The sequence below is a fragment of the Xiphophorus maculatus genome, chromosome 14 (assembly GCF_002775205.1).
Source record: "Xiphophorus maculatus strain JP 163 A chromosome 14, X_maculatus-5.0-male, whole genome shotgun sequence".
Lineage (NCBI taxonomy): Eukaryota > Metazoa > Chordata > Actinopteri > Cyprinodontiformes > Poeciliidae > Xiphophorus > Xiphophorus maculatus.
Window position 1 is genome coordinate 13,547,911 of NC_036456.1, and position 24,776 is coordinate 13,572,686.

General features: G+C 43.6%; 2 protein-coding genes and 3 long non-coding RNA genes across 5 annotated transcripts; all 5 read right to left on the reverse strand.

The window, feature by feature from the left end:
• Positions 1–19: 19 nt before the first annotated feature.
• On the reverse strand, positions 20–1,143 carry LOC111611252. Its single transcript, XR_002753958.1, has 4 exons — positions 986–1,143; positions 460–521; positions 224–372; positions 20–61 (listed from the first exon to the last, which is right to left on the reverse strand). It is a non-coding gene; the product is annotated as an uncharacterized LOC111611252 (long non-coding RNA).
• A 562-nt stretch (positions 1,144–1,705) lies between these two features.
• LOC111611078 (mucin-5AC-like) lies at positions 1,706–3,589 on the reverse strand (the record flags this gene model as incomplete). The annotated part of the gene is made up of 2 exons (XM_023346704.1): positions 1,706–2,605; positions 2,759–3,589. Coding segments are annotated over 2 exons (1,731 nt in total), but the record flags the coding sequence as incomplete, so codon positions are not given.
• Positions 3,590–3,666: 77 nt separating this feature from the next.
• On the reverse strand, positions 3,667–4,802 carry LOC111611251. The gene is made up of 4 exons (XR_002753957.1): positions 4,633–4,802; positions 4,107–4,168; positions 3,871–4,019; positions 3,667–3,708 (listed from the first exon to the last, which is right to left on the reverse strand). It is a non-coding gene; the product is annotated as an uncharacterized LOC111611251 (long non-coding RNA).
• Positions 4,803–5,340: 538 nt separating this feature from the next.
• Positions 5,341–19,395, reverse strand: LOC111611079 (mucin-5AC-like; the record flags this gene model as incomplete). The annotated part of the gene is made up of 3 exons (XM_023346705.1): positions 19,385–19,395; positions 7,036–7,157; positions 5,341–6,479 (listed from the first exon to the last, which is right to left on the reverse strand). Coding segments are annotated over exons 1-3 (1,272 nt in total), but the record flags the coding sequence as incomplete, so codon positions are not given.
• Positions 19,396–23,520: 4,125 nt separating this feature from the next.
• LOC111611247 lies at positions 23,521–24,136 on the reverse strand. Its single transcript, XR_002753953.1, has 3 exons — positions 24,044–24,136; positions 23,817–23,965; positions 23,521–23,696 (listed from the first exon to the last, which is right to left on the reverse strand). It is a non-coding gene; the product is annotated as an uncharacterized LOC111611247 (long non-coding RNA).
• Between the last annotated feature and the right edge of the window lie 640 nt (positions 24,137–24,776).

Genomic DNA, 24,776 nt, shown 5'->3' on the forward strand with positions numbered 1-24,776 from the left:
GTTGTCGTGGTTGGAGCAGCTGTGGTTGTTGTTGGAGCAGCTGTTGTTGTGGTGTCAGTTACTGTAATATTTGTTGCAGTTAGTATGACTTCACAGTTTAGAGGAGCAACATTTTTAAAGTTTGTTTCTAAAATTTATTCAAAATTATACTAAAGTTTTCCTCTTAATTAAAGTTTGATTGATGTTTTCTACAAACATTCAAGTGATGTAACTCAATTCTTACCTGTGTTGCTGACAGAAACGGTCGCAGGATCTATGTGAAATTCTGCCATTACTGAAGGCTGGTTAACCAACGTCTCTGAGACAAGTGTATCATTAGGAGTAGAAGATGACTCAAATTCAAGGTCCACAGAGTTGATGATTGAGCCCGCTCTGGAAAAGTGTAGTATAGTTAGTTAAAGTCTACAACTGTCTTAAGATGATGTTCACGATTTGTTGTGCAAACTACAAAGAAATTACCTGAATGCCATAGCTCCAGTCTTTTGGAATGAAGGGAACACATTTCTGAAAAGTGGGTCAAGCTACATGAAAAAAAGAGAAGGAATTTAATTGTACAGTTTTTGAAAATGTATTTCTCAGAATGCTGTTAAAACATTAAAACTAAGAACATTAGCTCAGTGAATACATTTGGTTTTTATTGGTTCAGGTAGAAAATCTAAAGTCTGAATTCTGAGTTTAAAGTCAAAAATTCTGAGATTAATGTCAAAATTCTGAGTTTAATCGAATTCTGACTCAGAATTCGTTCTTTCTTTTCGGTGGCCCTAATCCTCTTCCGTATATTTAAAACCACATTATAGGTAAGCAGGACTTACAATATTTATAAGATTCCTTTGTATTTTCTTAAAATAGAAGAAAATTTATTTCACATTTTTATGCTGAACAGACACAAAATATCCTTCATAGGCATACAATAGGATTTTGATATATAATTATTATTTTTTTTTGTTAATGGAAATTGTTATGGGAGTAAGAAGGGTAAACATACACTATTCCGTATGTGTCCAGAACGTGTTTGGAATGCTGATGTTGATGGGTCTGCCAAATCTGTGGTGAATACTTCAACAGATTTAAAAATCAGCAGCCTTATTAATGCTGGAGGTGCAGTTGTTGTTGTGGTTGGAGCAGCAGTAATTGTGGTTGTAGCTGCTGTTGTTGTGGTTGCAGACGCTGTGGTTGTGGTTGCAGCTGCAGTGGTTGTGGTTGGAACAGCTGTGGTTGTGGTTGGAGCTTCTGTGGTTGTAGTTTTAGCAGCTGTTGTTGTAGTTGGAGTAGCTGTGGTTTTGGTTGTGGTTGGAGCTGTTGTGGTTGTGGTTGGAGCCGCGGTGGTTGGCACAGTTGTAGTTGTGGTTGGAGCGGCTGTGGTTGTGGTTGGAGCCGCTGTTGATGTGGTTGGAGCCGCTGTGGTAGTGGTTGGTGCAGCTGTGGTTGTGGTTGGAGCAGCTGTTGTTGTGGTTGGAGCTGTTGTGGTTGTGGTTGGAGCAGCTGTGGTTGTGGTTGTGGTTGGGGCAGCCGTTGACGTTGTTGGAGCAGCTGTTGTCGTGGTTGGAGTAGCTGTTGTTGTGGTTGGAGCAGTTGTGGTTGTGGTTGGAGCTGTTGTGGTTGTGGTTGGAGCAGCTGTGATTGTGGTTGTGGTTGGGGCAGCCGTTGACGTTGTTGGAGCAGCTGTTGTCGTGGTTGGAGTAGCTGTTGTTGTGGTTGGAGCCGTTGTGGTTGTGGTTGGAGCAGCTGTTGTTGTGGTTGGAGCTGTTGTGGTTGTGGTTGTAGCAGCTGTGGTTGTGGTTGGGGCAGCCGTTGACGTTGTTGGAGCAGCTGTTGTCGTGGTTGGCACAGCTGTAGTTGTGGTTGGAGTGGCTGTGGTTGTGGTTGGGGCAGCCATTGTCGTGGTTGGAGCAGCTGTTGTCGTGGTTGGAGTAGCTGTTGTTGTGGTTGGAGCCGTTGTGGTTGAGGTTGGAGCAGCTGTTGCTGTGGTTGGAGCAGCTGTGGTTGTGGTTGGAGCTGTTGTGGTTGGAGCCGCTGTTGTTGTGGTTTTAGCTGCTGTTGTGGTTGGAGCAGCTGTTGTCGTGGTTGGAGCAGCTGTAGTCGTGGTTGGAGCAGATGTTGTTGTGGTCGGAGCTGTTGTGGTGGTGGTTGAAGCAGCTGTGGTTGTGGTTGTGGTTGGGGCAGCTGTTGTCGTGGTTGGAGCAGCTGTTGTCGTGGTTGGAGTAGCTGTTGTTGTGGTTGGAGCTGTTGTGGTTGTGGTTGGAGCAGCTGTTGCTGTGGATGAAGCAGCTGTGGTTGTGGTTGTAGCAGCTGTTGTTGTTGTTGGAGGTGCTGTGGTTGTTAGAGCAACTGTGGCTGTCGTTGGTTCAATTGTGGTTGGTGCAGCTGTCGTTGTAGTTGGAGCAGCTGTGGTTGTGGTTGTGGTTGCAGCCGCTGTGGTTGTGGTTGGCACAGGTGTAGTTGTAGTTGGAACAGCTGTGGTTGTGGTTGGAACCTCTGTGGTTGTAGATTTAGCAACTGTAGTTGTAGTTGGAGCTGTTGTGGTTGTGGTTGGAGCCGCGGTGGTTGGCACAGCTGTAGTTGTAGTTGGAGCTGTTGTGGTTGTGGTTGGAGCCGCGGTGGTTGGCACAGCTGTAGTTGTGGTTGGAGCGGCTGTGGTTGTGGTTGATGCAGCTGTGGTTGTTGTTGGCACAGCTGTAGTTGTGGTTGGAGCAGCTGTGGTTGTGGTTGGAGCCGCTGTGGTTGTAGTTGGAGCAGCTGTTGTTGTGGTTGGAGCTGTTGTGGTTGTGGTTGTAGCCGCTGTTGTTGTGGTTGGAGCTGTTGTGGTTGTGGTTGGAGCAGCTGTGGTTGTGGTTGTGGTTGGGGCAGCCGTTGACGTTGTTGGAGCAGCTGTTGTCGTGGTTGGAGTAGCTGTTGTTGTGGTTGGAGCCGTTGTGGTTGTGGTTGGAGCAGCTGTAGTTGTGGTTGGAGCAGCTGTGGTTGTGGTTGGAGCCGCTGTGGTTGTAGTTGATGCAGCTGTGGTTGTGGTTGACACAGCTGTAGTTGTGGTTGGAGCCGCTGTTGTTGTGGTTGGAGCCGTTGTGGTTGAGGTTGGAGCTGTTGTGGTTGTGGTTGTAGCAGCTGTTGTTGTGGTTTTAGCTGCTGTAGTTGTGGTTGGAGCTGCTGTGGTTGTGGTTGGAGTAGCTGTGGTTGTGGTTGGAGTTGCTGTTGTCGTGGTTGGTGCTGCTGTGGTTGTGGTTGGAGCCGCTGTGGTTGTGGTTGGAGTTGCTGTTGTCGTGGTTGGTGCTGCTGTGGTTGTTGTTGGAGAAGCTGTGGTTGTAGTTTTAGCAGCTGCGGTTGTAGTTGGAGCCTCTCTGGTTGTAGTTGGAGCAGCCATTGTTGTAGTTGGAGCAGCTGTGGTTGTGGTTGGAGCTGTTGTGGTTGTGGTTGGAGATGCTGTGGTTGTAGTTGATGCAGCTGTTGTTGTGGTTGGAGCAGCTGTGGTTGTAGTTTTAGCAGCTGCGGTTGTAGCTGGAGCAGCCGTTGTTGTAGTTGGATCAGCTGTGGTTGTGGTTGGCACAGCTGTAGTTGTGGTTGGAGCAGCTGTGGTTGTAGATGGACTAACTGTGGTTGTGGTTGGAGCTGTTGTGGTTTTAGTTGGAGCAGCTGTTCTTGTAGTTGGAGCAGCCATTGTTGTAGTTGGAGCAGCTGTGGTTGTTGTTGGAGCAGCTGTTGTTGTGGTGTCAGTTACTGTAATATTTGTTGCAGTTAGTATGACTTCACAGTTTAGAGGAGCAACATTTTTAAAGTTTGTTTCTAAAATTTATTCAAAATTATACTAAAGTTTTCCTCTTAATTAAAGTTTGATTGATGTTTTCTACAAACATTCAAGTGATGTAACTCAATTCTTACCTGTGTTGCTGACAGAAACGGTCGCAGGATCTATGTGAAATTCTGCCATTACTGAAGGCTGGTTAACCAACGTCTCTGAGACAAGTGTATCATTAGGAGTAGAAGATGACTCAAATTCAAGGTCCACAGAGTTGATGATTGAGCCCGCTCTGGAAAAGTGTAGTATAGTTAGTTAAAGTCTACAACTGTCTTAAGATGATGTTCACGATTTGTTGTGCAAACTACAAAGAAATTACCTGAATGCCATAGCTCCAGTCTTTTGGAATGAAGGGAACACATTTCTGAAAAGTGGGTCAAGCTACATGAAAAAAAGAGAAGGAATTTAATTGTACAGTTTTTGAAAATGTATTTCTCAGAATGCTGTTAAAACATTAAAACTAAGAACATTAGCTCAGTGAATACATTTGGTTTTTATTGGTTCAGGTAGAAAATCTAAAGTCAAAATTCTGAGTTTAAAGTCAAAAATTCTGAGATTAATGTCAAAATTCTGAGTTTAATCGAATTCTGACTCAGAATTCGTTCTTTCTTTTCGGTGGCCCTAATCCTCTTCCGTATATTTAAAACCACATTATAGGTAAGCAGGACTTACAATATTTATAAGATTCCTTTGTATTTTCTTAAAATAGAAGAAAATTTATTTCACATTTTTATGCTGAACAGACACAAAATATCCTTCATAGGCATACAATAGGATTTTGATATATAATTATTATTTTTTTTTGTTAATGGAAATTGTTATGGGAGTAAGAAGGGTAAACATACACTATTCCGTATGTGTCCAGAACGTGTTTGGAATGCTGATGTTGATGGGTCTGCCAAATCTGTGGTGAATACATCAACAGATTTAAAAATCAGCAGCCTTATTAATGCTGGAGGTGCAGTGGTTGTGGTTGGAGAATTTGTTGTTGTGGTTGGAGCAGCAGTAATTGTGGTTGTAGCTGCTGTTGTTGTGGTTGCAGACGCTGTGGTTGTGGTTGCAGCTGCAGTGGTTGTGGTTGGAACAGCTGTGGTTGTGGTTGGAGCTTCTGTGGTTGTAGTTTTAGCAGCTGTTGTTGTAGTTGGAGTAGCTGTGGTTTTGGTTGTGGTTGGAGCTGTTGTGGTTGTGGTTGGAGCCGCGGTGGTTGGCACAGTTGTAGTTGTGGTTGGAGCGGCTGTGGTTGTGGTTGGTGCAGCTGTGGTTGTGGTTGGTGCAGCAGTGGTTGTGGTTGGAGCCGCTGTTGTTGTGGTTGGAGCCGCTGTGGTAGTGGTTGGTGCAGCTGTGGTTGTGGTTGGAGCAGCTGTTGTTGTGGTTGGAGCTGTTGTGGTTGTGGTTGGAGCAGCTGTGGTTGTGGTTGTGGTTGGGGCAGCCGTTGACGTTGTTGGAGCAGCTGTTGTCGTGGTTGGAGTAGCTGTTGTTGTGGTTGGAGCCGTTGTGGTTGTGGTTGGAGCTGTTGTGGTTGTGGTTGTTGCCGCTGTTGTTGTGGTTGGAGCTGTTGTGGTTGTGGTTGGAGCAGCTGTGGTTGTGGTTGTGGTTGGGGCAGCCGTTGACGTTGTTGGAGCAGCTGTTGTCGTGGTTGGAGTAGCTGTTGTTGTGGTTGGAGCCGTTGTGGTTGTGGTTGGAGCAGCTGTAGTTGTGGTTGGAGCTGTTGTGGTTGTGGTTGGAGCAGCTGTGGTTGTGGTTGTGGTTGGGGCAGCCGTTGACGTTGTTGGAGCAGCTGTTGTCGTGGTTGGCACAGCTGTAGTTGTGGTTGGAGTGGCTGTGGTTGTGGTTGGGGCAGCCATTGTCGTGGTTGGAGCAGCTGTTGTCGTGGTTGGAGTAGCTGTTGTTGTGGTTGGAGCCGTTGTGGTTGAGGTTGGAGCAGCTGTTGCTGTGGTTGGAGCAGCTGTGGTTGTGGATGGAGCTGTTGTGGTTGGAGCCGCTGTTGTTGTGGTTGGAGCAGCTGTAGTTGTAGTTGGAGCTGTTGTGGTTGTGGTTGGAGTAGCTGTTGTTGTGGTTGGAGCCGTTGTGGTTGAGGTTGGAGCAGCTGTTGCTGTGGTTGGAGCAGCTGTGGTTGTGGTTGGAGCTGTTGTGGTTGGAGCCGCTGTTGTTGTGGTGTTAGCTGCTGTTGTGGTTGGAGCAGCTGTTGTCGTGGTTGGAGCAGCTGTAGTCGTGGTTGGAGCAGATGTTGTTGTGGTTGGAGCTGTTGTGGTGGTGGTTGAAGCAGCTGTGGTTGTGGTTGTGGTTGGGGCAGCTGTTGTCGTGATTGGAGCAGCTGTTGTCGTGGTTGGAGTAGCTGTTCTTGTGGTTGGAGCTGTTGTGGTTGTGGTTGGAGCAGCTGTTGCTGTGGATGAAGCAGCTGTGGTTGTGGTTGTAGCAGCTGTTGTTGTTGTTGGAGGTGCTGTGGTTGTTAGAGCAACTGTGGCTGTCGTTGGTTCAATTGTGGTTGGTGCAGCTGTCGTAGTTGGAGCAGCTGTGGTTGTGGTTGCAGCCGCTGTGGTTGTGGTTGGCACAGGTGTAGTTGTAATTGGAACAGCTGTGGTTGTGGTTGGAACCTCTGTGGTTGTAGATTTAGCAACTGTAGTTGTAGTTGGAGCTGTTGTGGTTGTGGTTTGAGCCGCGGTGGTTGGCACAGCTGTAGTTGTAGTTGGAGCTGTTGTGGTTGTGGTTGGAGCCGCGGTGGTTGGCACAGCTGTAGTTGTGGTTGGAGCGGCTGTGGTTGTGGTTGATGCAGCTGGGGTTGTTGTTGGCACAGCTGTAGTTGTGGTTGGAGCAGCTGTGGTTGTGGTTGGAGCCGCTGTGGTTGTAGTTGATGCAGCTGTGGTTGTGGTTGACACAGCTGTAGTTGTGGTTGGAGCCGCTGTTGTTGTGGTTGGAGCAGCTGTGGTTGTGGTTGGGGCCGCTGTCGTTGTGGTTGGAGCCGCTGTGGTTGTGGTTGGAGTAGCTGTTGTTGTGGTTGGAGCTGTTGTGGTTGTGGTTGGAGCAGCTGTTGTTGTTGTTGGAGCAGCTGTGGTTGTGGTTGGAACCTCTGTGGTTGTAGATTTAGCAGCTGTAGTTGTTGTTGGAGCTGTTGTGGTTGTGGTTGGAGCCGCGGTGGTTGGCACAGCTGTAGTTGTGGTTGGTGCGGCTGTGGTTGTGGTTGGTGCAGCTGTGGTTGTGGTTGGTGCAGCACTGGTTGTGGTTGGAGCCGCTGTTGTTGTGGTTGGAGCCGCTGTGGTAGTGGTTGGGGCAGCCGTTGTCGTGGTTGGAGCAGCTGTTGTCGTGGTTGGAGTAGCTGTTGTCGTGGTTGGAGCCGTTGTGGTTGAGGTTGGAGCTGTCGTGGTTGTAGCCGCTGTTGTTGTGGTATTAGCTGCTGTTGTGGTTGGAGCAGCTGTTGTTGTTGTTGGAGGTGCTGTGGTTGTTAGAGCAACTGTGGCTGTCGTTGGTTCAATTGTGGTTGGTGCAGCTGTCGTTGTAGTTGGAGCAGCTGTGTTTGTGGTTGTGGTTGCAGCCGCTGTGGTTGTGGTTGGCACAGGTGTAGTTGTAGTTGGAACAGCTGTGGTTGTGGTTGGAACCTCTGTGGTTGTAGATTTAGCAACTGTAGTTGTAGTTGGAGCTGTTGTGGTTGTGGTTGGAGCCGCGGTGGTTGGCACAGCTGTAGTTGTAGTTGGAGCTGTTGTGGTTGTGGTTGGAGCCGCGGTGGTTGGCACAGCTGTAGTTGTGGTTGGAGCAGCTGTGGTTGTGGTTGGAGCCGCTGTGGTTGTAGTTGATGCAGCTGTGGTTGTGGTTGATACAGCTGTAGTTGTGGTTGGAGCCGCTGTTGTTGTGGTTGGGGCCGCTGTGGTTGTGGTTGGAGCCGCTGTGGTTGTGGTTGGAGCTGTTGTGGTTGTGGTTGGAGCAGCTGTTGTTGTTGTTGGAGCTGTTGTGGTTGTGGTTGGAGCCGCGGTGGTTGGCACAGCTGTAGTTGTGGTTGGTACAGCTGTGGTTGTGGTTGGTGCAGCTGTGGTTGTGGTTAGAACCGCTGTTGTTGTGGTTGTAGCCGCTGTGGTAGTGGTTGGTGCAGCGGTGGTTGTGGTTGGAGCCGTTGTGGTTGAGGTTGAAGCAGCTGTTGTTGTGGTTGGAGCAGCTGTGGTTGTGGTTGGAGCTGTTGTGGTTGTGGTTGTAGCCGCTGTTGTTGTGGTTTTAGCTGCTGTTGTGGTTGGAGCAACTGTGATTGTGGTTGGAGCACCAGTGGTTGTGGTTGGGGCCGCTGTCGTTGTGGTTGGAGCCGCTGTGGTTGTGGTTGGAGCAGCTGTTGTTGTGGTTGGAGCTGTTGTGGTTGTGGTTGGAGCAGCTGTGGTTGTGGTTGGGGCAGCTGTTGTCGTGGTTGGAGTAGCTGTTGTCGTGGTTGGAGTAGCTGTGATTGTGGTTGGAGCAGTTGTTGTGGTTGAAGCTGCTGTGGTTTTGGTTAGAGCAGCTGTGGTTGTGGGTGGAACAGCTGTTGTTGTGGTTGGAGCTGCTGTGGTTGTGATTGGTTCAGTTGTGGTTGTTGTTGGAGCAGCTGTTGTTGTCGTCGGTGCTACTTTTGTTGTGGTTGAAGCTGCTGTGTTTGTGGTTGGTGATGCTGTGGTTGTGGTTGAAGCTGAGGTTGTTGGTGCTTCAGTAGCTGTAGTTCTAGTTGGAGCCAATGTAGTTGTGGTTGGAGCTGCTGTAGTTGTGTTTGGGGTTGCTGGGGTTGTGGTTGGATCCGCTGTGGTTGTGGTTGGAGAAGCTGTGGTTGTTGTTGGAGCTTCTGTGGTTGTTGTTGGAGCCGCTGTTGTTGTGGTTTTAGCTGCTGTTGTGGTAGGATCAGCTGTGGTTGTGGTTGGTTCAGTTGTGGTTGTGGTTGGAGGTGCTTTGGTTGTGGTTAGAGCATTTGTGTTTGTGGTTGGAGCTGCTGTGGTTGTGGTAGGATCAGCTGTGTTTGTGGTTGGAGCTGTTGTGGTTGTGGTTGTAGCCGCTGTTGTTGTGGTTTTAGCTGCTGTTGTGGTTGGAGCAACTGTGATTGTGGTTGGAGCACCTGTGGTTGTGGTTGGGGCCGCTGTGGTTGTGGTTGGAGCCGCTGTGGTTGTGGTTGGAGCAGCTGTTGTTGTGGTTGGAGCTGTTGTGGTTGTGGTTGGAGCAGCTGTGGTTGTGGTTGGGGCAGCTGTTGTCGTGGTTGGAGTAGCTGTTGTCGTGGTTGGAGTAGCTGTGATTGTGGTTGGAGCAGCTGTTGTGGTTGAAGCTGCTGTGGTTGTGGTTAGAGCAGCTGTGGTTGTGGGTGGAACAGCTGTTGTTGTGGTTGGAGCTGCTGTGGTTGTGATTGGTTCAGTTGTGGTTGTGGTTGGTTCAGTTGTGGTTGTTGTTGGAGCAGCTGTTGTTGTCGTCGGTGCTACTTTTGTTGTGGTTGAAGCTGCTGTGGTTGTGGTTGGTGATGCTGTGGTTGTGGTTGAAGCTGAGGTTGTTGGTGCTTCAGTAGCTGTAGTTCTAGTTGGAGCCAATGTAGTTGTGGTTGGAGCTGCTGTAGTTGTGTTTGGGGTTGCTGGGGTTGTGGTTGGATCCGCTGTGGTTGTGGTTGGAGAAGCTGTGGTTGTTGTTGGAGCTTCTGTGGTTGTTGTTGGAGCCGCTGTTGTTGTGGTTTTAGCTGCTGTTGTGGTAGGATCAGCTGTGGTTGTGGTTGGTTCAGTTGTGGTTGTGGTTGGAGGTGCTTTGGTTGTGGTTAGAGCATTTGTGTTTGTGGTTGGAGCTGCTGTGGTTGTGGTAGGATCAGCTGTGTTTGTGGTTGGAGCTGCTGTGGTTGTGGTAGGATCAGCTGTGGTTGTTGTTGGTTCAGTTGTGGTTGTGGTTGGAGGTGCTGTTGTGGTTGGAGCAGCTGTTGTCGTGGTTGAAGCTGCTGTGGTTGTGGTAGGATCAGCTGTGGTTGTGGTTGGTTCAGTTGTGGTTGTGGTTGGAGGTGCTTTGGTTGTGGTTAGAGCATTTGTGTTTGTGGTTGGAGCTGGTGTGGTTGTGGTTGGTGCTGCTGTTGTTGTGGTTGGCTCTGAAGTGGTTGTGGATGGAGTAGCTGTAGTTGTTTTTGGAGGATCTGTGGTTGTTGTTGGAGCTGTTGTGGTTGTGGTTGGAGCAGCTGTAGTTGCTGGATCTGCTGTAGTTGTGGTTTCAGCTGCTTTGGTTGTGATTATTGCAGCTGTTGTTGTGGTTAATGCAGCAGTTGTGGATGTAGCAGCTGTAGTGGTTGTTTTTGCATCAGCTGTACTTGATGGTGCTGTGGTTGTTGTTGGAGTTGCTGTTGTTTTGGATTTTTCTTCTGTGGTTGTTGGGCGACCAACTGTTGTTACAGAGAGTGTGGTTGTAGTTTCAGTTGGAACAGCTGTAGTTTGTAGTGGAATAGCTGTTGTAGTTTCTGGAACAACTACAGTTGTTGGTTGAGGCTCTGTAGTTGTGTCTGACGTTGTTGTGGTAACAACTGCTGTTGTTGTGTCTGGAGTGCTTCTTGTTGTTGCCACTTTGTTTGTTGTTGAATAAGCACTTGTGATGGTTGTAGGATTTGTAGTTGTCTGTGCAGCCATCATCTTCTGAGCTGTTTATTTTTTAGAGTGGAAACATAATCAATATTTACATCATATGCTGTTGTATTTAGTCACTGGATTTATAATATCAAACTTACTTGTTAGTATTAGTAGCAGTGGTAACACTTTTTCAGGACCCATGCTTTTTCAATCTTAATGCTGTAATTGTAAGCAAAACAAACAACTTATTCAAACATTAGTGAATCAGAGAAATAATTCATCAATACTTAATGTCATTTAACATAGAGATATTTTGAAATGTGGACATCCACATTTCATTGTGGACATCACATATATATATATATATATATATATATATATATAGCCGTTCTATAGTAAATTATAAAATTCTCGTTGCACTACAGGCAGACAGGGGAAAATAAGCAGCTTCAATTCGTCGCTCCTTTCTGAGTCAGCCAGTTGTGCCATCGCTTCTAGAAATAGAAACAACGTCAAGCTGCTGGTACAGCCTTCGGTTCACTCTCGAATCCACAGATTACCTCTGTGCCCTCTGCGCTCAGCTGTTTCTGCCAGAGGCTTACTGTGCATATTTACTTGTGGAAGTTATCATTATACCAGGTCTGAATCTGGTGGTTAATGCTTGGATACTGGTAACATTAATGACTGCGCTGTTTCAAAGTTTGCTCTAGCTTGACACGGATACCAGTTTCCTCCTCACCGCTGCATCTTAAAAATAGGTATGATTGAAATGTAGAGATTGCTGTAAACCCTCAGCTGTGAGAGGAAAGTTCAAAACTAGCTCAAATCTACACATCTAACACCCAGAAGCCTAATATATTAATAATTTGAACCAGAGCAAAGCATTTCAAAGTGCTTTACATCATATCAAACAGAGAAAAACAATGCAACATAGAATCAACAATCAAAACACGACATTAGGTCAGGTTCCATCAATAAATTTGTTTTTGATTACGTTTCAAATACAATCCTAAACAGGTGTGTTTTTAGTCGAGTTTGCATCCATAAAAGGTTTACCTTTTACACTCCTACTGTGTTATATGGAACAAAATACCTATTGCTATTTTTATTGCCTTTCACGTTTACAATCACACAGTTTAAAACGATGTAGGCAGCATTTTAATGGGCTTCTGGGACCAGGCTCTGTACACCTCTTACACGGAATTTCGAGCAGGGACTCCGCCGTCCCTCACGGATTTTTGTGCAATTCTATGGTATCTGTTAGTGTCTAGAATTTACAGGGTTTCCGTTACATGCAATGACCCTCAGTCACTCGCCGTTTTAGGTCTCAAGTAATGTATGGAAGAGGATTAGGGCCACCAAAAAACAAAATTCTGACTTTCAAATCAGAATTTTGAGAGAAATGTCACGATTCTGACTTTATTCTCAGAATTCTGAGATTAAAGTCAGATTTTGTTTTTTTCCAGTGGCCCTAATTCTGTTCCGTACTTGAGTAATAACTTAATGTGTATATTTTTATTCATAGTCATGTGCTCCTAAAGTTTAGGAATTTATTTTTTATCTCTCCATATTACAAATCAGATAAAATAAAACATGAAACATATTTTTGTCATTGGCTATTCTGCCACTGAGGTCCTGTGAAGCTGTTAGGATTTAGTAGACAAGGGAGCAGTTATAATTATTCAATAATCTACTTTAGCACAGGAAGTGAAACATAACTTGAAAAAAAATTAATAAATTATTTTACCATGCATTTGATTCAAATTTTGCTCTGATTCCAAATTTAATATATTTTTGTGTCATAAATTACGAAAACAATACTGAATTATTAATTTGATAAGTTTCCAATTTTATTCAATTCATCACATAGGCTATAACACGTATGTCGCAGCCTTTCGTTCCAAAAAAGCGAAAAATAAAACTCCAAGAAAGGCTGTGGGTGGTAACAGGTGGCTTGGGATTTGTACGCACTTTGACTTGATTCGTTTATTGCAAAAGTAGAAATAAAGGTCTTGTAACTTAGTTGAAATGAAAAATAATCTCAATTTAATGTTTGAAGGTGTAAACAAAACAAGTGTAAATAAGTGTTCAAGTGTTCAAGTCATGGGCGTAGGTTTGGGTATGGACGGTAGTGACATGTCACGACCAATATTCAAGGGATATAAAATAGTCCCGACCAATTTTTGCCATATTAATAAAAAAAAACATGTATTTTTTAACAAAAACAAAATAAATAAACGAAAATCTACATTGATTAGTTTAATATTTCAATATACTACGCAGTGGTAGCATTCATTTTAAAATTCGCTGTTATGAACTATGACGACCCGCCATTGGCTCACAGAACTTGGATCTTCGTTCTTTGATTAGCTGCACCAGGCGGCGGCCAGCTGGCCACACGCGGAACGGAAGCTTGGTCCATGGTGATGAAAGTGAACGCGTCTCCTTCTGAGTTTGACATTTATTATGAGTCTCCGAGACCATGTCGCCACCAAAAAAGACATGGTCATGGACGACAGACATTAGAAGTTATTTCGCTACCTCTGCTGTAAGTACAGTGAGTGGGCCCATAAGTTAGATATCTATCACGCAATAATATCTCAACAATTGGATCTTTTTCCTGAAGTGCAAGAAGTCATTTTTTGTTCTTATCTGCAATTGTGTTTGTTGTATAATCAGTAGATCCAGAGGATATTTCTTTTGATCTTACTTGTAATGTTTGCTGAATTTTGAAAAGGAAAAAGTAAAGTGTTCTTGAACTGATCTGCTGAGCATGACTGTATCTGGTTGTATACACAAGATGCATGATCAAGTTATGGTTATGGTTGGGGGGAGGGGGTTATTAAGCCAATGTTATTAAGGCCCCCCACTGGTCAAAAATGGTCGGTGCGGGGGGTTGCGGGGGGGGCGCAGTAAGTTGTAAGGTCCCACCAAAACTTAGACCAAACCTACGTCCTTGGTTCAAGTGCGTACAAATCCCAAGCCACCTGTTACCACCCACAGCCTTTCTTGGAGTTTTATTTTTCGCTTTTTTGGAACGAAAGGCTGCGACATTTAAGTCAAAAAAATCATTCTACCAAACCTCCCATCCACACCAGACATCCACCAAACAATCCACCCAGCACCAAACACCCGGTGTGTTCTTAATCATTAAATTGGTGGGAGGGTCTAACAATTAACAACGTAAATAAAACAATTCCAAATATAAAAATTAATTACAAATATTGGTTCTAAATTAACTTAAATATATTCCAACTACCCAAAGAACAAAACAAAATTGGTAGAAATGATAAACTACAAAACCTTAGCATAAATGGCCACGAAAACGTATTTAATAACTCAGTAATGCTTAGGATTTGTCATCGTTAGTAGTCTACAATAGGAATATCATGTTGAACCTGTTCAGAAGAGGAAAACTAAAACAATTTTAAGTGTTGAGAGGCTGGGAAAGACCACAGAACAAAAATGAACCATGTATTTAAATTGTTAAAGAAAAAAGAAAAACCTTATATTTCTGCTTAGTTAGTGGTGGGTGGGCATCTGGCCTGTGTGTAAATATGCAATTTTTGATTAGCGCCGATAATTATTTACAGCTCTTATTGAGGCAGTGTATTAAATTCATTATTATTTTTTTTTCAACCAACAGTCTTCGACAATAGTGTTGTGGGTCTGAGCAACGCTCTTGTGGTCACAACAAGTGTTCAAATCACAAGAAAGACGCAAAAGCTAAGAGAGCGCTAAAACATGCAGCAACTGATTCTTTGGAGACTGGACGTTGTCGGGTAACTTTAAAGACATTTTGCTGAAACCGTTTGACAACAGTGGGGCGTTTTTAATGAAGCGAGTTCATTTAGCCTAAATAATGCCACGAAACATAACGCATCGCGCAGCTTCTCCGGCGTCCTGTCAGGGTACGCCTTTTTAACAGCGCATTCGGCAATGTTTTGGACAAATGAAGAAACGTCGTGGGCAACTTTGAACGCGGGAGCAATTAAACAGAACACGGACAAAATAAATATTCCCATCCAGATGGAATTCGACTTTGAACATAATAAAAGGAATCCGCAGAAACTCAGGGATGTTCTCACCACACACAACACCAAGATCGCCAATTACAGCTGAAATGGACAGAGAGCAGAAGTTGGAAACACTTCTGGAACCCTGCAGGCAAATTTAGCCAAATTTATTTTTCACTGTCCTGTGTGGGTTTTAGAGAGAAATAATGTCTATTTCAATATGTATCAGTAAATAGTAATGAACTATATTCTAATTAAATGTTGTTTTTTTCCTGTTGTAGGCAGATCTTGCCTGCAACACGGATGATTGCAACGCGTTGCGAGTTGTAAAACCATCAATTCTACCATTTATAATTGATGGCGCTACATCAATTCTTTGATTATTGAGTCAAGCCCACAAGGTGGATGTCAGGGCTGAAAGCTGTGGTGTTCCTATTTTATTTAGGAAAAAACTGATTTAGAGGTAAAAACTTTTTTTTTTTTTTTTTTGACAAAAGATGAATTTTGATTGGGTTTTTACACAGTTGGAACTAGAATATTGTCTGTCTGTTGAGAAAGTAGTTTCTCAAGAAGCTAATTATCTGAAAGTTGTCCATAAAGAATGACAAGACGCTATTTTGGGTTGGCTTATTTCTCAATTACACTTGTTAAATTGCATCTACAACGTGGTTTCTAATTTTGCTCTTTTTTTTAAATTTTGCTCCAACTCATCCCATCATGCATTGCATCCTACATAGTGGGGTAGGTTTTAATAAAGGCCACGTCTGTCTTCGACACAAACTCACAAATTCTGTAATCTCCTTATGTGGTTTTCTGTCAGTACTATTTGTAGTAAACTCGTGGGGTATTTTGGGAGTTTGAAAGGTCTGTCTTAAAAATTGGAGGTGTTAAATATGCCAAGGCAAAAAGTGTTACAATGTTTCCAGGAGAATGAACAAGAATGAAGAAACAGGTATTTTTGGTACTCTGTGATTCTGCCTGTGCTCATCTCTCCAAAGGGATGGATAGCTCAGAGAATGGTCCTGCCTAAGTGGTCAAATTCAAGTCGACGTTCAACACAAACCCGGAGACACAAAAAAAAGAAAAGAAAAGAAAGAAATTAAGAGAAAAGCATATTTTGCCAATCTGAAAATTGCTACTGTACTGACTTCCATATTCAAGATAATACAGATCAGAGAGGGCTGAACTCTGGGATTAAGCGGAACTAAAACGTGAATATAAACTCCATATATTAGAATATTGTTGAAATGTTTAGTATCTATTTTAAATAACCTCGCTGTTACTTTAAGATAAACAGACCACAAAATATTTTCTTAAATATATTTTTATAATGACTGCTAAAGTAAGAATTTAGCAAAAATGGGAAAACGTACTCATGACTTCTCCTAAACAAAAGCAGTTTTTATGAAAAAGTGAGAAAAAACAAAAAAAAAATTCCAAATTCTGTAACTTTGATAATATATATATAAAAAAGAACTAAAAGTAAAAATCTGTTTTGATTCTCTTTAATGTGGTGAAACTTTGACATAATTTTGCCTATTTTACTGATTATATGGAATGCCCTTGAATCAGTGCGAACTAGTTAAATGTTTACAAATTCCTCAATTTAAAACTGGTGTGTAAATATCTAAAAACAAATCTGTGTTAATAAATCAGATCTAAAAGGCAAATCTTTCCAAAAAAAAATTGTCAGTTTTTAAGGTTCCTTGTATTTAAACCTTTAAATCTTAACGCTCAGAAATGTACTTACCCAGAGCAGTAAATCAATTCAAAGGTTCCTAAAATCTCTCTTGCTGCTCTTGAAACTTGCTTTTCTAGAGCTTGCTCAGCCTTATATATTAGCTCTAAGTTATTACCAGAATGACGCAGACATTAAAGTTCTTTTGAAACAACATAGGTATTTCAGGAATGGCGAGGTAACAAATCCGGCTGTGCAACTACCCTTTTTTTTTTAAGTTTCTTTCATCTACACCGCATTCACAGCTCAGTGATATTTCTTCATTCCACCCAAGTAAACAATCCAGACGATTTTGCTTTTATTTGTGGATGTGTTGCAGTTTTAAGTATGTCAAAATATAAAGATAAGACTTTGCTGCGAATAAAAACATCCATCCATCCATCCATCTTCTTCCGCTTATCCGAGGTCGGGTCGCGGGGGTAGCAGCTTCAGAAGGGAGGCCCAGACTTCCCTCTCCCCAGCCACTTCTTCTAGCTCCTCCGGGGGAATCCCGAGGCGTTCCCAGGCCAGCCGAGAGACATAGTCCCTCCAGCGTGTCCTGGGTCTTCCCCGAGGCTCTACTCTGAGTCCCTCCCGGATGACTGAGCTTCTCACCCTATCTCTAAGGGAGAGCCCAGCCACCCTACGGAGAAAACCCATTTCGGCCGCTTGTATCCGCGATCTCGTTCTTTCGGTCATGACCCAAAGCTCATGACCATAGATGAGGGTGGGAACGTAGATCGACCGGTAAATCGAGAGCTTCGCTTTTTGGCTCAGCTCTCTCTTCACCACGACGGACCGGTACAGCGCCCGCTTGACAGCAGACGCTGCGCCAAGCCGCCTGTCGATCTCCCGCTCCCTTCTTCCCCCATTCGTGAACAAGATCCCGAGATACTTAAACTCCTCCACTTGGGGCAGGACACCCCCCCTGACCCGGAGAAGGCACTCTACCCTTTTCCGGCTCAAGACCATGGCCTCGGATTTGGAGGCACTGATCCCCATCCCGGCCGCTTCACACTCGGCTGCGAACCGCTCCAGCGAGAGCTGCAGATCACGATCTGATGAAGCCAAAAGGACCACATCGTCTGCGAAAAGCAGAGATGAGATCCTAAGGCCACCAAATCGGATCCCCTCAACACCTTGGCTGCGCCTAGAAATTCTGTCCATGAAAGTGATGAACAGAATCGGTGACAAAGGGCAGCCCTGGCGGAGTCCAACTCTCACCGGAAACGAGCCCGACTTACTGCCGGCAATGCGGACCAGACTCTGACACCGGTCATACAGGGACCTGACAGCCCGTATCAAAGGGCCCGGTACCCCATACTCCCGGAGAACCCCCCACAGGGCTCCCCGAGGGACACGGTCGAACGCCTTCTCCAAGTCCACAAAACACATGTAGACTGGTTGGGCGAACTCCCATGCACCCTCCAGGACCCTGCCGAGGGTGTAGAGCTGGTCCAGTGTTCCACGACCAGGACGAAAACCACACTGCTCTTCCTGAATCCGAGGTTCGACTATCCGACGGACCCTCCTCTCCAGGACCCCTGAATAGACCTTGCCAGGGAGGCTTAAGAGTGTGACCCCTCTATAATTGGAGCACACCCTCCGGTCCCCCTTTTTGAACAGGGGGACCACCACCCCAGTCTGCCAATCCAGGGGAACTGCCCCCGATGTCCATGCGACATTGCAGAGTCGCGTCAACCAACACAACCCCACAACATCCAGAGCCTTAAGGAACTCCGGGCGGATCTCATCCACCCCCGGGGCCCTGCCACCGAGGAGCTTTTTAACCACCTCGGTGACCTCGTCCCCAGAGATTGGAGAGCCCAACCCAGAGTCCCCAGGCTCCGCTTCCTCAGTGGAAGGCATGTTGGTGGGATTGAGGAGGTCTTCGAAGTACTCTGCCCACCGGCCCACAACGTCCCGAGTAGAAGTCAGCAGCACACCATCCCCACTATAAACAGTGTTGGTGCTGCACCGCTTCCCCCCCCCTGAGACGCCGGATGGTGGACCAGAATCGCCTCGAAGCCGTACGGAAGTCTTTCTCCATGGCCTCTCCAAACTCCTCCCACGCCCGAGTTTTTGCCTCAGCAACCGCCCGAGCCGCATGCCGCTTCGCCCGCCGGTACCCATCAGCTGCTTCCGGAGTCCCACAGGCCAAAAAGGCCCGATAGGACTCCTTCTTCAGCCTGACGGCATCCCTCACCGAAAGTGTCCACCAGCGGGTTCGAGGGTTGCCGCCGCGACAGGCACCGACAACCTTGCGGCCATAGCTCCGATCGGCCGCCTCGACAATGGAGGCACGGAACACGGTCCACTCAGACTCCATGTCTCCCAGCGAAAATATATTTTTTGGCTTAGTTTCATTTTGCTAAGATGCACGGTAAATTTGTTGAATGCAAATTGTGAGTAAGAAAATGCCAGAGGTGTGGCTGTAATACCGTCTTTTTTGCAACGCTGACAGCTTTAGAGAATCCAAATTTAGAATAGATGCACTCTGTTCAGAAATCCATTACTAACTTGTGAAATTCTTAGTTGACAGGTCGGATCAGGCACAAAACAAACCATGCTTAGGTTCACAAAAGGGATCACAAGAAGTCCACAGTTTGTGATCCTTAAATGAGAACTTGTTTTTTTGTGTAAGGTCTTACAAAAGTTATGTCATAACATGGCAAGAAATGTCTGTTGTGGAGTCATACTGTAACAAAGCATACATGAGAATTTCAAAACAATTTGAAATTTATTTTAAAAATATTCTGAGTCAAAAACGCAACATGGGTCTTCAATGTCAGTTGAGAATGCAACTATAAAATAAATTTGTAAACAAACATTTTACAATAAACTTTAGTATAATTCTTTAATTACGATGTGTGAAATTACAATTCACATGTGTTTGATTTAGACATTTAACTACATAGGAAAATGCTTTAACAAGTACAGTCATTCAACCACAAGGAAAATTCAAGAGGAAACTAAAATCAGTAATTGCATGGCTTTCTTTTGAAATACTTTCTCTATGTGTCATTGGCAGACGGGTCAAATCTTGCCACTTCACAGTTTGCTGCATTAAATAAAAAGACTGCTGAGCCTCAGACCAAAGTGACTGATCTATGACTAGCATTATAATTAACAGAAGTAGGATGTTGTTTTTGGTTGTTCCCATTCAAAAGTATGTCAGATACAGTAAATCATTCCTAATGCATTTTCCATCCGTTCATCCATCCATCCATCTGTCCATCCTTCCACCAGCATTTCAAGGCCAGCAGAGGCACATAGTCCCTCCAGCGTGTCTTGGGTCTACTTCTGGGTCTCCTCCCGGTGGGATGTGCCCAGAACACCTCACCAGGGAGGCATCCTAACCACACGGCAGAACCTCCGCCACTGGCTCGTGTCAATGTGGAGAAGCAGCAGCTCTACTTCGTGTCCGTCCCGGATGACCGAGCTTCACCCTGTCTCTAAGGGAGAGTCCAGACACCCTGCGGATGAAACTCTTTCTGGCCACCAGTATCCATGATCTCGTTCTTTCTGTTCCTACCCAGAGCTGATGACTGCAGAGGAGGGTTGGACCGTATCTCAACCAGTAAATTGTGAGCTTGGCCTTTTGACTCACCTCCCTCTTCACCCCAACATACCGGTACCGAGTCCACATCACTACAGACCCAGAACAATTTAGCGTATCAATTACCCCCTCCATTTTTCTCTTCACTCATGAACAAGAGCCTGGAGCTACTTAAACCTCAGAGAGGAGGTAATTCATTTTCCTCTTTATCAAACGAAAGGTTTTCAGCTGGTGGAAGATGTCAACACTAAAATCATTCACAGCAGAAAATGGAAACATCTAATTTGAGATTTTGGCAATAGCCTTAACATGTGGCCTTAAGACACACATTGTAGATTAAAACTAATAAAGACTTCAGATTAGAACGAGTTCATTTGAAATAAATCGGTTATTTGACATTAGGAGAACTGAAGGTCATCGGCAACTCAAGAAGAATCGGTTTGTTCATCACTAAGACAGAAGATTTTTCTGCTAACAGAATAAAAAGAAGTGAAAACAAATGGAATGAGGAGCAAAAAGATATGTAAAAGTCTTAAGATTCACCTGTTGTTACATAAAGGGGACGAGTCAAAGTGAATGTGTGATAATGAGTCAATTATATTAATTAATTACAAAACGTGCCCGGATCAAATTTAGTCATATTCAAGAAATTAGAATATGGATTCTGATTAGTCTTGTTTATCAGATTAAACATATTTGTCATTAGACCCACAATTCTGCATTAATATATTTTTTATTGGTCTCATGTAACATTCTAATCTTGAATATCATGTTTCCAATAGCTTTAAACAATAAATCATCATAATTAACTGAAATTGAAGCTTTAAAACATCAGTCTATTTGTAATTAAACTATATGACGTCTTTTTCTTGTCAGCTCAGTTACTGAAATACTTTATCTTAATATTCTAATTTATTGAATGTGACTGTCATTCTGTATTGAGTTTTGCAAGAAATGTACACCAGATGGCACTATTATGAGAAATGTATGCCATAGGACAGGGGTGTCAAACTCCAGTCCTCAAGGGCCAGTGTCCTGCAGTTTTTAGATGTCCCACAGGTACAAAATCTGGAATGAAATGGCTTAATTACCTCCTTCTTGTGTAGATCAGTTCTCCATAGTCCTGCTAATGAACTAATTATTCTATTCAGGTGTGGTGCAGCAGAGGCACATCAAAAAGTTGCAGGGCAGTGGCCCTCTGGGACTGGAGTTTGACACCTGTGCTTTAGAACAAGGGTGTCAAACTCCAGTCCTCAAGGGCCGCTGTCCTGCAACTTTTAGATGTGACTCTGCTGCACCACACCTGAATAGAATAATTAGGTCATTAGCAAGGCTCTGGAGAACTGATCTACACAAGGAGGAGGTAATTAAGCCATTTCATTCTAGTGTTTTGTTCCTGTGGCACATCTAAAAACTGCAGGACACTGGCCCTTGAGGACTGGAGTTTGACACCTGTGCCATAGGACGTGCAAAGCACATAAATGACACGGCAAAGAAACTTAGGCAAAGAAACTTAGGCGGTATCCTCACTCCCCAGACTTGAGATCCAACATTGAATAAGAATATTAATACTGGCTCCATACGTGCTTCTAAAATTTCAAATTAATTATTAATTAAACAGAAAAGAAAATTCAACATCAGCTGTGTGCATTATGCTTGAAATGCTCTCCAGTGTATTTACACCAAAATATACAAACATAAACCACAAGGAGGCGCCAGAAGTCTGTAGAAGTCTAGTAGAAGTCTGGGGATTCTGAATTAATGACTGAAGTAAGCATTACAGTCATGGGCAATGCATTCTAGGCTTTTACACATTTTGCACATATCCCAAGTTTTATTGTTGTACTTGGTTTTTAATAAACGTTTCTGTTTCAGATGTTTAATGACGATTGATACAATTCAGGCTGCGATGTGTGAAACTTTGAACAGCTGATAGTAAACAGAAAATAATTACAGAATGATATTTAGACTCTTATTTAAACTTTATATGTAGATGTGGGTTTTCTTTTTAAACAAAGAAAAAAAAACAAGTGCAATGGCAGCTGCTTTTCCATTAATCATAAAATTGCGCAAATATAAATATAATCAGCGATAGGAGGAGGTCATGTGCCCAACAAATACAGAGCAAATGGCGGCATGAGCTAATAACAGATGTAAGATGCAAACTCCAAAATATGCAATCACAGAAAACAAATGCAGGCAAAAAAAAATGCTGCAATTACAAATAAAATGCTGCAACTACAATCAAAAGGCTGAAATTACAAAATAAAATGCTGTAATCATGAAAAATGCCGCAAACCCTAATAAAATGCTGCAATCACAAGAAAAAGGAGCAAGGCAGAGAAATGAAGCAAATAGCAAAAACAACTGCAAACTGGTTCCACAAAACGGAGGCTCTCCAAACCACTGGGGGGAGTCGAACAACGAACAAACCAGTAAAAACAAGAAATGTGACCGGTAAATACACACTATGAATTTGCTATAATAAGTTATTGTAAAACGCTTTTAGGCGAGAAAGTAGTCTTCATGGCTTCATCTATCCACTTAGTTCATCCAACATTAGGCTTCTTTGAAATGTGCTCCGGAGTTTTCGGAGCAGCGTAGCTCCGCTAACGGGGCCAGGCCGCTGCAGGCTCCACGGGCGGGTGGACGTGGAGGGTGTTTTCCCACTAACCGCTTTCTGATGTTGAAAGGTCACCCTGTCGTTTTCCGCTGCCTGTTATCTGCGTGTAGCAGCTGAAAGCGTGAAATGAAATATTTAATGTGTTGGTATTTGTGCCGTTTGTAAATTCATAGTAAGAAAACTGTTTTAAGACATTACCCCTTAATGATCAAACAGAACACTTTTCACTTCTGATTGTGTGTAAGAAATACACACTTCCCTTTGATTGGCTTCTTACATGCAGTGTGGACTTTTTTAAGTTTATTTTTTTTATGTTTTCTGTAGGTAACTCTTCAAGAAGAGAGGCCACAGTTTCAGGTTTGGATGCAGGTTCCCAGAATCTCCCAGTGAGTGATACTCTTCCTCTTCCTGGCCTGCCATTGTCTTCTGTCACTGTTTCTTCGTCTTTTATGTACTGAGATTATTGGAATATTTTCTCCTGATTCCCTGAAGATGTCGGCTGATTATTTGCTTGTTATTCTAATGGACGCAGTTTCATGAAAACATTTTTGCATGGGTTTAGATACTGATTACAATAATAATAATAAGTGTAAGTATATAAAGCATTAACTCTTTCCATACACAGACTAAAAAGAGACATGCACATTTGTTCTCACTGTGTGAAGTTAAATCCGACCACACTTTTCAGGTTTTAACTTGGTGTGTGTGCAAGTGAGGCTTCCTACAAAATGGACTTAGTCCCACCAATTCTGTCATCAGAAGGAATGGGCCAGAACTCCAGCAAAATGTTGTGTGAAAACCTGTGGAAGGAAACCCCAAAGGCTTGACACAAATCATATAGTTTAGTAAATAGAAATAATTTTAGTAATTCTAACTAAGCTAAAACGAGATAAGTTTGGTTTGTAACTTCAGACAGGGAGGAGAAAAGAAGATAATTTAATATATAAAAACAATTCCTTTGCAAAATTGTGTTTTCATTATCTTTTATTAAACTGACAGGTATATTCTTTACAGAATACCTTCTGTTATAAATACAATTAAAAGGAAAAGAAAAACTGGACAATCATACAGGACGTTGCTCAGACAGCTTATTTTTGGTAAATCCTACAATATTTATTGAGAGAGAAATCTTCACCAAACTAAATAATCCTTCAAGAAATACCTTCATGATGAATATGATAAGTTAATACAATGACACAGAATAATTAGTTTTTCATTAATAAATAAGACAAAATTGACATGAGGAAATGATCAAGCTTCAATAAATGTTTTAAAGTTTAAAATTCTAAGTGAATCTTGGTCCGGAATTAGAACAACATTCTTGTTCACACAAGCAATAATTTACATTTTCATGCAGATTTTCCTCTGGAAGCCAGCAGAGACGTTATTGTTGTGTTGAAAGAAGCCATGACAACAGGACCATGCTGAATGCAGTGATGAGGCTGATTTTATGGCTTGCTCCACTCGACGTTTCTGTGTAAAAGAAGGCAAAAAGAAAAACTTATATCAACAAACTCCTTCGTGAGTTCATAGATCTTGTATGATTAACATGTTAATCTATATTTTCTGTAGTTTGAATGTAATTTAACTTACGTGTGCCATCCACAAAAATTGAATTGATGTCAATGTTGAAAGCTGTGACGGTTGAATTTGCTTTCACCAAAACATCTTTGATTTGGGTGCTACTAGGTTGGGATGCTGTTGCAAATCCAAGGTCAATGTTGTTGATGATTGATCCATTGCTGCAGAGGTAACAACATTTCAGTTATTCTGTGCACATTCATATTAAACAGTCTTCAGAATTTATCTGCAACTCATACCTGAATGAAATCACAATGAAACTGCAGTAAGAAGCGAACGCTGCCTGGTAGAGTGGTTCAAGCTGCAAAAAGACAAAAAAAAGTGTGAGTTTTCTATTAATGGTGAATTTTAACATTGGGTACTTCAAAATATAATTGCAACAATCAGGCTTGAAGTTTGTGAAAAAGCAGTAAGGGGAATTCAAATCTATCCAGACCAATTTCTCCTGTGATATGGATTAAAGTTATGGCGTCCGGTAGAAGACATGGAAGCTGTGAAATGATATAGGCTTAGATGCGCAGATTAGGATGAGGATTAGAGATGTCTTCCCCCCGGGATCCGGACACTGGTGGAGGAGGCAAAAGAGAGGATGGAAGTCTGAAGAAGATGAAGGACCAAGGGTGGAGAAGAAGGGATGGAGGTGGGTTGAAGCCCAGCTGGTGAGCAGATGGAGCCGTAGATGGAGGAGTTTATTGAGGTGCGCTCCAATGCTGATTGGCTGTGGTAGAAGCTCATGACTCAGCGATTGGATGACGCAGGTAAGGCTGAAGAAAATCTTCCAGGACTACAGCAGGTCAGCCATCATTACCTACATGTGTTTGTGTTCAGGGCACACACAGCATTAATAATTACACATGTAACGCTAATTAATAAAATCAGTCCCTACTGGCTGACCAATAAAAGGCACAGATTCCTTTAATGTAAGAGGGAACATTTCAGGAGAAAACCTGTGTTCAAAATAAAATATAATTT